Raw genomic sequence first — 16,886 nt, 5'->3', positions numbered from 1 at the left:
ACGTTGCAGGATGCTCAGCAGCATCCCTGGCCTCTACCCAATAGATGCCATTGTCCCTAAGTTTTGACAACTGAGAACATCTCCAGACCTTGCCCTATGTCCCCTGGGGGGCAACATCGGCCCCTGTTGAGAACCACAGGGTCACAGTAACGTGTAGAACACACAATACAAAGAGAATTATAAGGCTGATTTGATCATTTTGAGCCATACTTTGACATGGCTTTATAACTCAGAATTTTATTACTCGGAAAACTTAGAACCCAGCAGTAAGACCAATATTGCCTTCAATGCATCCTTCTGAGTTTTTGACTTAGAACCATAGCGTCATCTCACTGTGACCTTAGTACACACGGAAATTAAGCCATCGGCTAACTCTGAGGCAGGACATCTTTTTCTAATGGGATGTAGAGCTTTTGCAGCAAACTGTTGAAGAAGGAACTAAGAAAAGGAGCCGTGTGCCTCACTATGGCATATGGCGGCCCCAAAGTGTATGAACATCATTAGGAATGTGGGGTGGACATAAGCCTGGCTGTGAGGCTATTTTATCGCTGCCCCACGACAGTCCCTTTCCCCACTGTTCTGTGAATTGTCTTCACTTAGGTGGCCAGACTGGAGCGGAATTTTTACCTCACTAAACGTGAACTGGAAAAGATCCAGAATGAGTTGGCAGTGATCCAGAAAGAGCTGGAAGCTTTGGGGGCCAAGTACGAGGCCGCCATATTGGATAAGCAAAAGCTGCAGGAAGAAGCCGAAATCATGGAGAGACGACTGATTGCTGCCGACAAGCTCATCTCAGGGCTGGGCTCTGAGAACGTCAGGTCAGCTGGGCCAGCGAACCCACCTGACGAGTAGCTCCAAGCGAGACTTGGTGGTTTGTGAGGGAACATCACCAACAGAAGCTCTTGCCATGCAGAGTCTTTATTCCATACTGCATTTTTATCTGAAAACTGTATGAAAAAGTTCTGATTTTACTATTATCATGTTTAAGGTGGCTAACCGCCATTTTATAGATTCTGTTTCTATGAGGTACGAATGTTCTTTAGTAAGTAATTATTAAGGGTTAAGGACGCAGTGCACCTGTGGTGGCAGAGAGAAACCGGTGGCCCCTGGCAAGGTGCCCTTGGTCCTGGAAATGTTTCCTTGTTGGTGACCTTTAACCCCAAGTCCGTTCTGGATGCGTCTGGATGGGGAGCCCACCTCTGTCGCTGGACAAATGTCTTCTAAGGGTTCTTGTGGCTGGTTCAGTCCTGAGCTTCAGTTTTAGTGGGTGGGGCTGTTTGATGCTTATGAGCAGGGCCATTTGGCCATAGCTGATCCACTGGATATGACAATTGTTTCTAATCAGGCACCTGTAAAAGTGGTGTGGAAAACACTGGAAAATATTGTTTGCTTGTGGGAAACAAACAATTTTCAATATTTCTACAGCCCAGAAGACTTTGGCCGTTTACCAGAAGAGGCCAAATGAAACATCCGCTTTCTTTTATCTTGGGTAGAATTTTGTCACCAAGCAGGAGCAGAACTCATGTGGTCTGCTGGACGTGTTTTTAAGTTACTGATTAAGCGTTCGGAAATAATGCGATTACTACTTAATAAACAGCTTTGAGAGAAACGTGTCCCACAAACATTTATCGAGGTCTCTGTTAGATGCTAGGTTCTGCTGAGCCCTGGAACTAAACAAAGTCTTTCAAAACATTGGGTTCATTGGGAAATGGCAGAATGAGCTGGCAATCTCCGTTCTCTAAAAGAATATCTCAATGTTTCCTTGTGGCTAGCCCCATTAGCAATGTGTCAACCTGGTTCTTCTAGAATGTTCTTGTTGATAGTGCCAGAAGGTAACTGCTTACCCCAGCTCCCCTCTCCTGCGCCAGGTGGCTGAAGGATTTGGACGAGCTGATGCACCGGCGGGTGAAGTTACTGGGTGACTGCCTGCTGTGCGCAGCTTTCCTGAGCTACGAGGGGGCGTTCACGTGGGAGTTCCGTGACGAGATGGTCAACCAGGTTTGGCAGAATGATATCCTGGAGCGGGAGATTCCCCTGAGCCAGCCTTTTCGATTAGAAAGCCTGCTCACGGATGACGTTGAGATCAGTAGGTGAGCGCGACCCTGAGCCAGGAGGATGAGGGGTGCCTCCGGAGGGGGTCCCCGTGGGTGTCACTTAGTGGGGCATAGCAAGGGGTGCAGCTGACTTGACTGTACAGAAATGGCAGAGTGTGCTGCAAATTGGCTCCTGGGTTGGGGAGGGTTGAGCAGTCTGGGGATTGGTAGATTGTTCTGGAAGGCCGATCCTATCACCCTTAGCCCTTGATTCACAACTTGGCAAGAAAAATGGATGTCCCTGTCGCTGTCTCTTCCAGGTGGGGCTCCCAGGGACTGCCCCCCGATGAGCTCTCGGTTCAGAATGGCATCCTTACCACGCGGGCCAGCCGCTTCCCTCTCTGCATCGACCCCCAGCAACAGGCCCTCAACTGGATAAAGAGGAAGGAGGAGAAGAACAACCTGAGGGTACGGTGGCTCCTCCCTCGGCCCCTCTGCCCTCACTGCCCACCCACGCCACGGACTCCTCGAGGGCCGCTCGAACCCCCTTGGCTTTTTACTCTGCTCTTTCCTGTGCGTTGCCTCTCAGGCTGTGAGCGGAGTGAAGGCCGAGATCTGGCTTTGCTCATCTTTGTTCCCCTGACGCAGTACAGGGCGTGGTGGCCTTAGATGCTCAATCGCTTTTTTTTTTTTTTGGAAGGGAGGAGGAACGGGCTTGATGGAGGTATAGTTCACACACCATACAATTCACCCATTTAAAGCATACAATTCAGTGGTTTTTCATATTTTTACAGAGTTGTGTAACAACCACTAGAGTCAATTTTTATCACCCTCCCCAACAATGCTCTATCCTGTAGCCATCAACACCCCTCCCCCAATCCTTTCATTCTCTGCCCCCGCAGCCTCTGGCAACCACTAATATATTTTCTGTCTGTATAGATTTGCTTATTCCGGACATTTCATATGAATGGAATTGTACAATATGTGGCCTTTTGTGTCTGGCTTCTTTCACTCAGCATTTGTTTTCAAGGTTCATCCATATTGTAGCAGGTGTCAGTGCTTCATTCCTTTTCCTGGCTGAATAATTTTCCGTTGTACGGATGGACCACACTTCATTTATCCATCATCTGTTACTGGACATTGGGTTGTTCCCACTTTTTGGCTATAGTGAATAGTGCTGCTGTGAACATTTGTGTACAAGTTATTTTGTGGGCGTGTGTTTTCACTTTTCTGGAGTGAAATTGCTGGGGCCCCATCACTGGCTGCTGAACTAATTAACAAATTCATGATTTTCACTTTTACCTTTTCTTTATGTTTTCTGGTCCTTGTTCCCAGGTATGTATGTGCTATGGGGGGAAGCTCATTTGCATTCCAAGGTCAGGGGAGCATCTGCCTCTAAAACCCCACATGCAGCTACAGTGGGACAAATATTATTAATGCAGGAATGTTCCTTGACCTCTCTCTTCCCTCAGCCTGCCAGAGAGTTCTGAGATTGCCAGCCCACTGCTAGTCCTCAGTCCCACTCCTACTCCCATCCTATCTCTTGAAGAGGGAGGATTCTACTTTACGGGGAGAGAGATGAAGTAAATCAACATAATAAAAGAGAGAAGAGAGGAAGGGAAGAGGGAAGCCCCAGGGAGCTGGACTAGAGGAAGAGTGTTTTCAGAGGCCTTGAGGAAAGAGATGTCAAAGCAGTCCCGAGGTTTGAGGGAAGTGAATAAATGAGGAAAGAGGATTAAAACAAAAATTTTTGTGGGCTCTGTGTTTGGATCCCTTCTGACGTTTTCTGAGAGATGTAACAAAATTCTCTCATAATTACTTTTGGCTGCTGAACTATGCTTTCTGAACGGGAGGCTGCTCGGAGCCTGCACCTCGTGGGTTTCTGGGTTTATCCGGGTTACGGGCTTGGCTTCTCTCCCTGTCCTTTTTCCCTCTGGCTCCCTTCAGGGTTCTGAGGCGTTCACTGCCCACTTCAAGGCGTTCTCCCCGTATATTGGGCAAGGGCACAGAGAAGTGGTCTGACCTTCAGCATGTGCTTCCCCTCTCTTCCAGGTCGCTTCCTTTAATGACCCCGACTTCCTCAAGCAGCTGGAGATGTCCATAAAGTATGGGACTCCCTTCCTCTTCCACGATGTGGATGAGTACATCGACCCTGTGATTGACAACGTCTTAGAAAAGAATATAAAAGTCTCCCAAGGGCGGCAGTTCATCATCCTGGGGGACAAGGAAGTGGACTACGATTCAAATTTCCGACTGTATCTCAACAGCAAGCTGGCCAACCCCAGATACAGCCCGTCAGTGTTTGGGAAAGCCATGGTGATCAATTACACTGGTGAGGGCACAGAGTCTCAGGGCAGATCCGGGTGGCTACCACGGAGACCACGGTCTGAGGTCCAGGGTTTCAGGGACGCCATTTCACTCAGAGACCTCAGACCATCCTCGCATAGTCACATCCTAACTGCTCAGTTCTTAGTGATGAAGGAAGGTTTGGGGCCCTTGGGAAGGCAATGGGTCACATGTCTTGACGTGTGCTGAGTCTGGACCGTGGAGCTCAGGTAGTCACACTCCGAGTGGGGTGACACCCCTTTCTGCTGGGGCGGGAAGTAATTCTATGTTTGCATATTTAAACATATGCATGATTTTGGGTTCTTCCCCTTCCTCTCAATTGAGTTCTCTTAGGAATTGAATGTCACGTGTCACATTTTATAGGGTTGTCATTCAGGTTCTTAAATAGGTTAACTAGGTTTGGGTATGCTTCCAACTAGGGTTCCCCAATATGTGGGAGCCCTGGGTTTTATCCCGGTGCATCTTCACTCTTGTGGTCCACCACTCTATATAGCAGCGTGTCCATTTTGTTTCGTCTGATATTTTTTACCTTGTGGCTTTAGAGAGACCTCGGTAGGAGAGTGAGTCCTCGTGTTCCTGCAATGCTGGCTTGGACCCACCCTCAGCTCGCGCCAGGCACAGCTGTGTGACAGGCGAGAAAACACGGTGACCAGCTTGTCGGGGGACACAGCAGTGAGGGCCCCCTTTGTTCCCCCACAGTCACACTGAAAGGCCTTGAGGACCAGCTGCTGAGCGTGCTGGTGGCCTACGAGAGGCGAGAGCTGGAGGAGCAGCGAGAGCACCTCATCCAGGAGACGAGCGAGAACAAGAACCTGCTGAAGGATCTGGAAGATTCCCTTCTTCGGGAACTGGCTACCTCCACGGGGAACATGCTGGACAACGTGGAGCTGGTGCAGACCCTGGAGGAGACCAAATCCAAAGCTACGGAGGTATGAACTGCACAGAAGAGGCATTGAGCCAGGAGGGGGGTCCTGGCCACGCCTTTGCTGTGCCGCTCTACTCATCTGCTCAAGGAGAAAACTGGACTCAGTGAACTCAGAGGCTCATTCATGGCCCTGGGTCTTAGAAGCTGAGGGTTTCGGGGTGGATGGTGTAGGGAAACATTAGCCTGTGCTCTCATCAGATTTGAGCTTTGAGTCACCTGACAGTTTGCCTGATGAGAAAAGGCCACCTCTATTGGGGAGGGGAGTCCTAAAGGTGTTCCCAGGGACCCTTGTGCATCAGATCAGCCTCTTTCAATTGAGAGTGATAGAAAACCCAACAGTACTTGGCTTAAGTCAAAAGAGAATTTATTGGCTTAGAAAAGTCCAGGGATGGCTTCAGGCAGGGCTGGATCCAGGACTCCAAACATATCACCACGACTTGGTTTCTCTCCATTTCTGGGTTGCGCCTTCTCCTGGGTTGGCTTCATTCTCTGCCTCCCCATGGAGCCAAGGTCCCCCCATGGTCACAAGATGGGTCTGGCCTCATGTCCCCTCAGGTAAGTCCAAAAAGAAGAGTGAAAATCTAGTCCTGTCCCTATCATGAAGGTTCTGGGAGTCACTTAAGTCAGATGCCCACCCAAAACCAATCCCACGGCTGTGTATGGAGCCCCACACTGGAATGAAAGGGGGAAGTTGTGAGTCTCCAAATAAAAGTCAGGACTCTTATTAGAAGACGGGGGCCTGGGTGCAGGGAATCAAGCCACACATATTCACCATATCTTGTAAGAGGGTGGGCGCACTTCAGACCCCTGTGAGCATTGCGTGGGTCTCTTTGCTGCCCCCTCCCACTACTGCCCTCTGCCTTCTTACTTTCTTGCCCATTTCATAAGTTTTCCTGGTTACGACTGTAAGTCCTCCTGTTTCCATGGCAACGTGCACCTCTTCTTTAGGTGTCAGAGAAGCTCAAGCTGGCAGAGAAGACAGCCTCGGACATCGACAGGCTGCGGGACGGCTACCGGCCGGCCGCCAGGAGGGGGGCCATCCTGTTCTTCGTGCTGTCCGAGATGGCCCTCGTGAACTCCATGTACCAGTACTCCCTGATTGCCTTCCTGGAGGTCTTCGGGTTGTCACTCAAGAAGTCGCTGCCTGATTCCATTCTCATGAAGCGATTAAGGAACATCATGGACACACTGACCTTCAACATCTATAACTACGGTTGCACGGGTGAGCGCCTCTCCACGCGGGTCAGGACCAATGTGCCCTGCATGTGTGCACCTCTGGTGTCTGTCTGTCCAGATGTCTCTGCTTAGAAGGACATCCGTCAGCTTGGATTAGGGCCCAAGCTAACGGCCTCGTTTTAACTTAGTCACTTCTTTAAAGGCCCTATCTCCAAATACAGTCACATTATGAGGTGCTGGGTGTTAGGGCTTCAACGTGTGGGTTTTTATGGTTGTTGTTAGTGCCGTCGAGTCGATTCCGACTGCTAGAGGCCCTGTGGACAGCAGAGCAGACCCTGCCTGGTCTTTCCGCTTCATCCTCTCACCTTCTGGTGCCGTATCAGACTATGCTCTGCTGCTATGCACCGTTTTCATGGCCAATTTTTTGGAAGTGGGTGGACAGGTCTTTTTTCTTAGTCTGTCTAGTCTGGAAGCTCTGCCTAAACCTGTCCACCATGGATGACCCTGCTGGTACTTGAAATCCCAGTGGCACAGCTGTCAGCATCACAGCAACATGCAGCCGCCACAGTCTGACAACTGACAGACGGGTGGTGTGGTTTCCTGACCGGGAAACGAGCCCGGGCTGCGGCGGTGAGAGCACCTGATTTTAACCACTAGACCACCAGGGCTGGGTACAGGGATTCTGGGGGGACACAATTCAGCCCATACCAGGTGGGAGGGAAAAAGGTTGAGGACTATTGTTCCTATAGGGCTCCCTTAAGTAAGCCAACCCTTCCTTCTAACACATATAAAGTAGAATTAAAATCACAAATTTTGACTTACACATTTTTTTCCAGGAACACATTTCTTCTGTTAAAAAGAAAGAACTCTACTATTTCACATTCTCCTATCAGTAAAGAGTCTGTAGATGGAATGTGCTTACTCTACAGTAGAGATTGCTAACCGTGCCCCACAGACCAGATCTGGCCCACGGCCTGCTGCTGTAAATAACGCTTTGTTGGCACACGGCCATACCAATTTGTACATATATTGTCCATGGCTGCTTTCACACTGCAACGGCAGAGCTGAGCAGTTATGACAGAGTCCATCCATTCTCTGTGAAGCCGAAAATATTTACTGTCTGGCCCTTTATAGAGAGTTTGCTGACAACTCTTCTAGACTGGAACAGACAGGAACTTCCACTTTGAGTCAGGCAAACGACTGGCTTTTCACTGAGAAGGTGGCTCTGTTCTTCATCTGCTCTTTAGCCCCACACCCCTTTCCCCATAGACCTGACCATTTCCGATGCATATGAGTGAGTGTCACAGCAGACTGCTCTCTCGGGTGTGACATGTCAATCGAGCCATCTTTTTGCACTCAGATATTCCTGGACGTCAAATGCAAAGAGGGCTAAATGCAGCCACGCAGCTTGGGTATTCCGTCTCATCTCTCTCGAATTTAAGCACGTTGTGCATGAGAAACTCAGTTTTTAAATGAATTGATTTTATCCATACCCAACTGTTGTTTCTCTTCAGGGTTGTTTGAGAGGCACAAGTTACTCTTTTCTTTCAATATGACTATCAAGATCGAGCAAGCAGAAGGGAGAGTCCCCCAGGAAGAACTAGATTTCTTTTTAAAAGGTAATGAATTTACCTCGTTTCATTCTTCCCAACTCCCCTGACCCACATGGCACATGTATATAAGTCTGTTCATTAAAACAAACACCAACAAAAATTCTCCTTAAAACGTGGCTTCCAAAAGCACTGCCTTATTAAATATTGCCGTTGACAACTCCAGCCTCAGAGATGGCTCTGGTCAACTGAGAGGCTGCCCCGAGGCTGGAAGCCATGCCGAGCCACCTGGCTGGGGTCTCAGGCACGCACGGCCGAGCCTCCACCTCCTGCTCTTTCCAGCCCTCTCCTGAGAAGTGGACTTTTCCCCACAGTGAGAGAAGTCCGAGCCCTGAGCTGCTTCCTCTTCCTGCTCAGTTGGTGTTGGCTGTTCACTTCTCTTCTGTTGTGATTAGGAAACATTTCCCTGGAGAAAAGCAAACGGAAAAAGCCCTGTGCTTGGTTGTCCGACCAGGGATGGGAAGATATCATTCTTTTGTCAGAAATGTTTTCAGACGACTTTGGGAATCTTCCCGATGATGTTGAGAAACATCTGGCTATCTGGCAGGAGGTGAGCTCATGTTCTCTTTCTCCTCCTTCCCTTCCCTACATGTCAATAATCTCCAAACTTCCACTGTGGCCTAAGTCCTTGTCAGTGAGAAGATAACCCTTTGAGTGACCCATTCAGAGTGTAGTCAATGCCCTCTGACTCCCTGGATGGAATTCTCCTTTATCTAGTTCAGCTAGCTTTGTGGGAGAACCATCCATCTGTCTGTCCATCTGTCTATCCATCTGTCCATCCATTCCATCCATCCATCCATCCATCCATATCTATCCAGCTGTCTATCCATCTGTCTATCCATCCATCCATCCAAGAAATACTTACTAGCCATCTACCATGGACCATGTTCCTTGATGGGCACTGGGAACTCAATAGTGAATAGGACTCAGTCTCCCCTTTCCTGAAGTTCATAGTTTTTTGGGGAAGAAAATGACAGATCTGACTAGAAGTCACCTTGAGATTTATACTTCCATAGGTTTCATCCTTTCACAGTGGCTTTTGGGACCTTCATATAAAAATAGGGGCCTATATTATGTGTGAGTTGACACCACCATGACTGTTCTTTGCTTTTCCCAGTGGTATGACCTGGATTCACTTGAGCAGTTTCCATTCCCCTTGGGTTATGATAACAACATCACCCCTTTCCAGAAGTTGCTTATTTTGCGCTGTTTCCGTGTGGATCGCGTCTATCGGGCAGTGACTGACTATGTGACTGTAACGATGGGAGAGAAGTAAGTGTGTTGCTTATGTTTGCTTGGCCCTTTCTGTGGGGTCATCCCCACCTGGATTCAGAGACAGCAGCGGTTGGCCAGCTCCTGAGAGAACTGCCACGGCCCTGTCTTGGAGCATTATTTGATAGCCACCCTAGAACAGCGCTATTTAAGAGAAGTACCATGTGAGCCACATAGATGATTTCAAGTTTTCTAGTAGCCACATTCAAAAAGAAGCAGGTGAAATTAATTTTAATAGCATATTTTATTTAACTCAATATATTAAAATATTATCATTTCAACATGTAATCAATGTAAACATTATTGAGATATTTTACACATTTTTTTTTTGGTATTAAGTCTTCAAAATCCTGTGTGAATTATACTCACAGCACATCTCAATTTGAACTAGCCACACTTCAAGTGCTCAGTAGTCAGATGTGCCTAATGGCTACCATATAGGATGATGGAGCTCTAGAATTGAATGTGAAGCTAAACAGATAACTTGGGGTTGCAAACTCAAATATGCCTTCATGGCCGGCAGGTGATGGACATGAGTGAATGAGGCTGGGTGGGGACTGTGGCAAACTGGAGAGGTCAAGTCCTGGTCCATGGGGGCAGCTGCCCCTTAACTCCTGCTCACCGAAACCAGGTGGCAATGGGGACCAGATCCTCTGACCCCTCAAAAGAAGCCAGAAATTTGGAATTCTACATGAAAGCTCCCACTCCTTATGTATTGGTAACTAATTTTTAAAAATCTTGAGATGTGGGCCATTCAGGACATGCCTGTGAAGTTGTCAACATGGAACCTGTGGGTCTTGTGGCAAGGGGACACCCCCTGTCAGGAGGCCCCCAGCTCGGTACAGATCTACTGAAGCCAACAGGGATGTACCGAGCTGTGCTAGAGGGATGCAGAGAGGTGCCCGTCACTCAGGAGTCCACTATCCAGTGGGCGAGATGGGCCTAAAAACTGGATTCTAAAACAAGGAGGTCTGTGTAGAGAGCTACAGCAGAGGCATAGTGCGAAGGTTCTGGACACGGGGAGGAGAGAGCCCTGGAGCCGCCCTCCCGGGAGAGTTTTCCAATTTCGTATCTTTTACCAGGTACGTGCAGCCCCCGATGATCAGCTTTGAAGCCATCTTGGAGCAGAGCACTCCAAACTCGCCCATCGTGTTCATCCTGAGTCCCGGCTCTGACCCCGCCAGTGACCTTATGAAATTAGCCGAGCGAAGTGGTTTTGGAGGAAACCGCCTCAAATTCCTTGCCATGGGTCAAGGTCAAGAAAAGGTAATTTGTTGTTGGAAGGAACAAGCTCTGAATTTGGGTGAGGTCTCCGGCCTCTGTTAGGATGAGTTAACACCCCGCTCCACACACAAGCGTGCTGCACTTCCAGTCTACGGAACAGGATTCACATGCTGGAACGGTGACAATATTAATAACAGTACAGTTCCAGATCCACATTCGATGATGCCCAACCTTGCGCCATCATGTGTTCTGCTGTTTTCAAAGCCCTTTCCCACACAGACATTATCTCCTTCAGTCTTGGCAACAACTCTCTTGCGGATCAGGGTTGTCATTGCCCTGGTGACATGGCCAAGAAGTGATCAGGGGGCAGGTGCAAGTGTTCGAGAGGTTGGAGCCCCCAGGGCCGAGCGAGGCCGATGAGTGTAATGTGCTCACTCGTCTTCCAGGCTGTGACCGTCCAGCAGATGAAGGCAGCCCGGAAGGAATTCTAAAAGGTTATTTCTTTGAAGGCTCCCTCTGTAGCTCCCGGACCACTGGCTTCTTTCTGGCTTCTGCTGGAGTGGCCGTAACTTCTCTGGGGGCTTGCAGCAGGTGTCTGGGAGAGCACGGGGTTGGTGTGGCTTTGGGACACCAACTCTTCCCTTCTCTCTCCCTCGGTGCAGCTGGCTCTGCAGCTGCTGGAGACGGCGGTGGCTCGCGGGCAGTGGCTGATGCTGCAGAACTGCCATCTCCTGGTCAAGTGGCTGAAGGATCTGGAGAAGTCCCTGGAGAGGATCACCAAGCCCCACCCAGACTTCCGCCTGTGGCTGACCACGGACCCCACCAAGGGCTTCCCCATTGGGATTCTGCAGAAGTCCCTGAAGGTCTGGCTTTAGGAACCACACCCATGTACCCAGCCCAGTTCCTCAGCTCACCACCATTCTGCTGCGTGTGTATGTGTGTGTGTGAGTTTAGAAATAAACCGAGGATACAGTTGGAACCTCACTGGGTGACAACTATTGGGTGACAGTTGTGACTCCCAGGCCTGTCTTTACCACTTCTGCATGTACCCAAAACAATATCTACGTTCATTTTCAAGGACTTCACATTTTATTAAACCTTCTTTTTATCTGTAATGATAGGCCCACCCACATCTGCAATCCTCTAGTGGTTGTGGGCAGAAGTTTCGAGTGGTTCACATGCCCCATTTAATTTATTCTCCAGAGAGTGTTTTGGGCAAGTTTTGTCATCTCGCTCTGTCTTTGGGACAGGTAGAGGGAAACTGAGCTACTTTCATGTTACATTTGAGGATCCCGTGGTTCAGAGGGAGGCTGAAGAACCTTCTCCAGGTCATCTGAGGAGCAAGTGGCAGAGCTAGAAGAACACGTAGTTCCTCGACTTCTTCGCCTGGGCGCTTAACAAGAGCCTTGTGCTCTTCGGGGAACAGGAAGGATGGTTATGTAAAGACGCAGGAGCAGCCAAGAAGTCTGCATCCTGCACACTCTTCAAAGCTGTACTCGTGGGTCAGCGGTTTCCATCATGATCTTTCTCTTCTGACAGGTTGTCACGGAGCCACCCAATGGGCTGAAACTCAACATGAGAGCAACTTACTTCAAGATCTCTCCTGAGATGCTGGACCAGTGTCCACACCCTGCTTTCAAGCCCCTGGTCTACGTGTTGGCGTTCTTCCATGCTGTGGTGCAGGAAAGGAGAAAGTTCGGGAAGATTGGGTGGAACGTGTACTACGACTTCAACGAGTCTGACTTCCAGGTGAAGAGCACTGCTGCCTCTGCTCCCTGAGAAACTTTCCTCGGTCGGCTTGTCTCATCCCCGCCCTTTCTTCCAAGTTAGCGACAGCCGAGTTGTTCCTGCCCACATTTTCAGATGAGGATCAGAATGAATGACTTTGTGGGTTAGAGTACAACCAAGCCTGTTCCTCCTCTTGAAGGTCTGCATGGAAATCCTGAACACATACTTGACAAAAGCCTTCCAGCAACACGACCCGAGGATCCCGTGGGGCAGCCTCAAGTACCTAATTGGAGAGGTAGGCGTGTCTGGGAGACCCTTCCACAGGCTGCCTCCCGGGGTGCCCTGGGCTGTGGCCTGGTGTTCTTGTGCGTGATCTCTGAGCCCTCAGTGATGCCCCTCTTGCTCCTGCTGCCCGTCAGCTGAAGGCCCCCAGGTCTCTGTGAAATCTCCCTGCTCATCACCCTGTTGTTCTTTGTCCTAAGCGAGCGACATTCACAGTGAGGTTCTGGATTCATTGTCCCAGGGGCTCATGTTCTCTAGGAGCCATGCCTTAGGCACGCTGTCAGAGCCTTGCTCTGGTTCAGTGGCGTGGAGGTCCACCCTGGAGACTGTGACTTTACACAGAGCTTGTGGGAAAGCTTCCCTGGTGGCCTGCACGTGGCTCACACAGTGACATCACCACTGCAAAGACAAACGTGGCTGCTGGCTTCTTTGGTTGTTGTTTGTTGTTGTTCACTCTGTTTTGGGGATTTTGCAAATTGCATACTGGCTCCCAGCACTTCTTGAGAACTGCTTACCCCCTTGGCTCTGTGCCTTTGTAAACAAGCCCTCTTGTATACAGTGGGCCAAAAGGTTATGCGAGTCAACACGGTTTGAGCTGCACAGTGGCCAGGCTGGCAGAGTCTCACCAAGGACACCTCCGGTCTTGACCCTGGGCTAGCCTCTGCCTAGGGCCTCAGGGTACACCCTAGCTTCTGGGTCCCGGCCAGCTCTCACTCCCTGTAACCTCAGGTCATGTATGGAGGACGGGCCATCGACAGCTTCGATCGCCGCATCCTGACCACCTACATGGATGAGTACCTGGGAGACTTCATTTTTGATACTTTCCAACCATTCCACTTCTTCCGGAACAAGGAATTGGACTATAAAATCCCCGCTGGTGATGAAAAGGAGAGATTTGTTGGTGAGATTTCTGACATCAAAAAGTATTTTAAAAGTTTTTCTACAGGAGACCATACACTTCAGCTGTTCTGTTTTCTGTGGTTGGCCTGATTGCTCTTCTGACCCCTCCTGGTGGGGCTCCTGGGCTGGTGGGCATGGTCATTACGCCTTTTAGGGGCCCAGCCAGCTCTTCCTGGCCTCAGAGCTGGTGGAGTTGGTTCAGATTTCCTGTCCTGGAATGATGGCAAATACATCCGATGCTGCCTGCAAGAGCAGGGTGGCCCCCGGAAGCTCACTGAGCCATGTTCTTAGAAGAGAGACATAGAGCTGGGCTGGACGTGCTGATGTAGAAGTTTTATTTAAAAACATGTCACCCCCTAACCAGTGGAAATTAGTCTTGCATGAGTGGGGATGCTGAGGATGCTGAGGGTGCCTTGATGGTGTAATCTAGTTTGTTCCCCACGTTTACAGAAGCCATTGAGGCCCTCCCGCTGGCCAACACCCCTGAAGTGTTCGGTCTCCATTCCAACGCCGAGATTGGGTATTACACTCAGGCGGCTCGAGCCATGTGGGCTCATCTGCTGGAGCTGCAGCCTCAGACGGGTAAGTCGACCACGAGGACTGGACTGCTTCGGTCAGGGCGGAAGGGTGTTGGCACAAAGCGCTGCTGTTGGCTCCTAGCTTCCCTACTGCTGGTGCCTTCCCAAGAACCAGAAGGCTCAGCAGGCCCCAAGCCTACTTGCTTTCCCTGAAAAGCGTCCTGGTTTTAGGGGAATCCAGCAGTGGCATCAGCCGAGATGATTACATTGGCCAAGTCGCCAAGGACATAGAAAACAAGATGCCCAAAGCCTTTGACCTGGACCAGGTCAGGAAGCACCTCGGGACGGGAATCTCCCCGACTTCGGTGGTGCTCCTGCAGGAGCTGGAGCGCTTCAACAAGCTGGTCACCCGGATGTCCAGGTCTCTGGCTGAACTTCAGAGGGTGAGCGTGTTCGCAACGTGCAGATCCCTGCCTAAATGTCGTGCCTGGCTTCTGACAGTCTTGCCTGATTGCTCTTGATTCCAAACAGGCCTTGGCTGGAGAAGTTGGAATGAGCAATGAGTTAGATGACGTAGCCAGGTCTCTTTTTATCGGGCAAATCCCTAATATCTGGAGAAAGCTTGCCCCTGACACCTTAAAGTCCCTTGGAAACTGGATGCTCTACTTCCTGCGGCGGTTCAGCCAGTACACATCGTGGGTGAGTGAGAGGCAGCAGCCTATTCGCTGGTTCAACGTTCAGCCTGGACCCCCTCCGACCACCTCCTGACCCCTTCTCCCACCCCCAGTGGTACCTCTGTTAGCAGCTGATTGGGTGCTCAGAGGGCAGAGATGGTCTCTGACTCTGCAAGCATACCTGTATCTTTTCTCTTTTTCTTAAGATTTTGAAGCATATTATGCACAACTTGACTTATTCATCTAAGAATCTATCTTGACAGTTGTTCTACCTAAGTACATCTTTTTAGGGTACTCCATTTTATAGATATTCCATATCCTGTCCCCTCGTGGACATGTAAGTGGTCATCATTGGGTTTTTTCTTTTTCTTTTTTTTTGCTAGTACAAACAATATTCTGGTGCCCATGACTTTGGATACTCAAATGAGTATATTCCATGGGTAAATTCCTGCAATGGAAGAGTTGGATCAGAGTGTGTGCAATTTAAATTCTGGCAGCTCTTGTCAGGTGTTTTTCTGGAGAAGTTGAAACCACAGTGTATAAGAATCATTATTTCTTCACCTCTCTGCAACACTGTGTGTTCTTACTATTTTGGATCTTTTCTCCCTGACAGGTAAACAATAATACCTGTTTGGATGTGCATTTCTTTAATTACGGTGAGGCTGAGTGTATTTTACGCATTTATAGACATTTTGTGTTTCTTCTTCTGTGAAATGTCTTTTTGTATCTTGATTTCATTTTTATTTGAATTTTGTATCTTTTTAAATTGATTTTTAAGAGCTCTTTGTATATCAAGGAAATTAGCCTTTTATCTGCCAGTGTTGCAAATATTTCCCCAGCTTGTCATGAGTCTTTTGACTTTGTTTGTGATATTTTTTCCATAGGAAAGTTTTACATTTCTATGTAGTCAGATATATCAGTCTTCTTTTACGGCTTCTGGCCTTTGTACTCCCCACCCCAAGATTATGGCAACAGTCATTGGAGATTTGATCTGGTACTTTTGTGGTTTTACTTTTTATATCTAAATCTTTGCTCCACTTGGAATTTGGTGGTCCTTCCCAATGGGCTGCTAGTTGTCACAACACTGTCTTTTTGCCACTAAGGTGAACTGTGTCTTTGATCGTGAACTCAACTTGTGGTCAGCTTTGACCTCAGCATTTGATGGCAGCCCCAGGCTCCCACCAGCTGCCCTCCCTTCTCTCCAGGTCACGGAGAGTGAGCCTGGCGTGATGTGGCTCTCAGGGCTGCACATCCCGGAATCCTACCTCACGGCCCTGGTGCAGGCCACCTGCCGGAGGAACGGCTGGCCGCTGGACCGCTCCACCTTGTTCACACACGTGACCAAGTTCCAAGATGCAGATGAAGTGAACGAGCGGGCAGGACAAGGTATGGTCAGCTCGTTATGGATTCACAGCCTCTCATTCAGGGTCTCCCTCCCCCAGCCAGCCGATTCAAACAGATGAGCACAGTATGGGCCCAAACAGGCCAAGCCACGGTTGCAAGTCAGACCGAAATACTGGCTGTTTGTGGACTATCCACGTCTTGACGTTTCTGAGGGTGAGTACATGTGTTTCTCTCCCAGTTGCTCCTTTGAGACCTGGGCTGATGTCAGGGGAGACCTGAACCACGTTCACCCTGCTCGTTTGTGGGCAACGGGCTCCTAGGTCAGAATTAGGTCTTTCAAAGAACTGGATCTCCAAGTCACTTCCCTGGAAACCTTGAGGGGCCGGGGGCATGGGAGCCAGAGAGCAGGATGGACTAGGCTGGAACCATTAAATTATGCTATAGCTTCAAGTCCCTTAGACACTGGTTACCGACTGCGCAAAGTGTAGCTGGAAACGGCTGTTTCTGGGGGCCGTGTTGTCATAGCCAGAGGACATTTAACTGCAAGCAACAGAAGGCCTCTTGAGCTAGCTTAAGGAGAGGGGATTCACGGTGAAGATTCAGGAACGCTCACAGTCCCAGCTGCAGAACGCCAGCAAAGTCTGAGAGGGACTGGCAGGTGTTGGGGCCACCACTCTCTCTGGGCTGAATGACTGTCCTCACCTCTGCTCCTCTGCATGTCAGCTGTGTCCTTCTCCCCAGAGACCACTTTCTCTGCAAGGCTTCGACTTCCTGCTCCCCAGTCACTCTGGCTCAGGAGGTCTTGGGTTGCCGTGGTGCCACGTGACTCTGGTGCTCTCATCATTATACCCTGG

The 16,886-nt window shown here is 49.5% G+C and overlaps 1 protein-coding gene across 1 annotated transcript in view; it reads left to right on the top strand.

Annotated features, from left to right (window-relative positions):
* DNAH10 (dynein axonemal heavy chain 10) overlaps positions 1-16,886 on the top strand; it is a 141,189-nt gene that overhangs the window by 123,069 nt on the left and 1,234 nt on the right. The window contains exons 60-77 of the mRNA XM_058531258.1: positions 601-818; positions 1,869-2,090; positions 2,354-2,501; positions 4,086-4,365; positions 5,079-5,308; positions 6,253-6,526; positions 7,995-8,099; positions 8,486-8,640; positions 9,208-9,362; positions 10,445-10,628; positions 11,249-11,449; positions 12,126-12,335; positions 12,514-12,609; positions 13,326-13,497; positions 13,947-14,078; positions 14,246-14,457; positions 14,546-14,713; positions 15,894-16,074. Of these exons, the coding sequence (XP_058387241.1) occupies positions 601-818; positions 1,869-2,090; positions 2,354-2,501; positions 4,086-4,365; positions 5,079-5,308; positions 6,253-6,526; positions 7,995-8,099; positions 8,486-8,640; positions 9,208-9,362; positions 10,445-10,628; positions 11,249-11,449; positions 12,126-12,335; positions 12,514-12,609; positions 13,326-13,497; positions 13,947-14,078; positions 14,246-14,457; positions 14,546-14,713; positions 15,894-16,074 (3,343 nt within the window). The remainder of the gene's footprint in view (positions 1-600; positions 819-1,868; positions 2,091-2,353; positions 2,502-4,085; positions 4,366-5,078; positions 5,309-6,252; positions 6,527-7,994; positions 8,100-8,485; positions 8,641-9,207; positions 9,363-10,444; positions 10,629-11,248; positions 11,450-12,125; positions 12,336-12,513; positions 12,610-13,325; positions 13,498-13,946; positions 14,079-14,245; positions 14,458-14,545; positions 14,714-15,893; positions 16,075-16,886) is intronic.

Source organism: Diceros bicornis, chromosome 35, assembly GCF_020826845.1.
Source record: "Diceros bicornis minor isolate mBicDic1 chromosome 35, mDicBic1.mat.cur, whole genome shotgun sequence".
Classification (NCBI taxonomy): domain Eukaryota; kingdom Metazoa; phylum Chordata; class Mammalia; order Perissodactyla; family Rhinocerotidae; genus Diceros; species Diceros bicornis.
The sequence above is the reverse complement of the archived record's forward strand: the minus strand, read 5'-3'. Positions and strand labels throughout refer to the sequence as shown.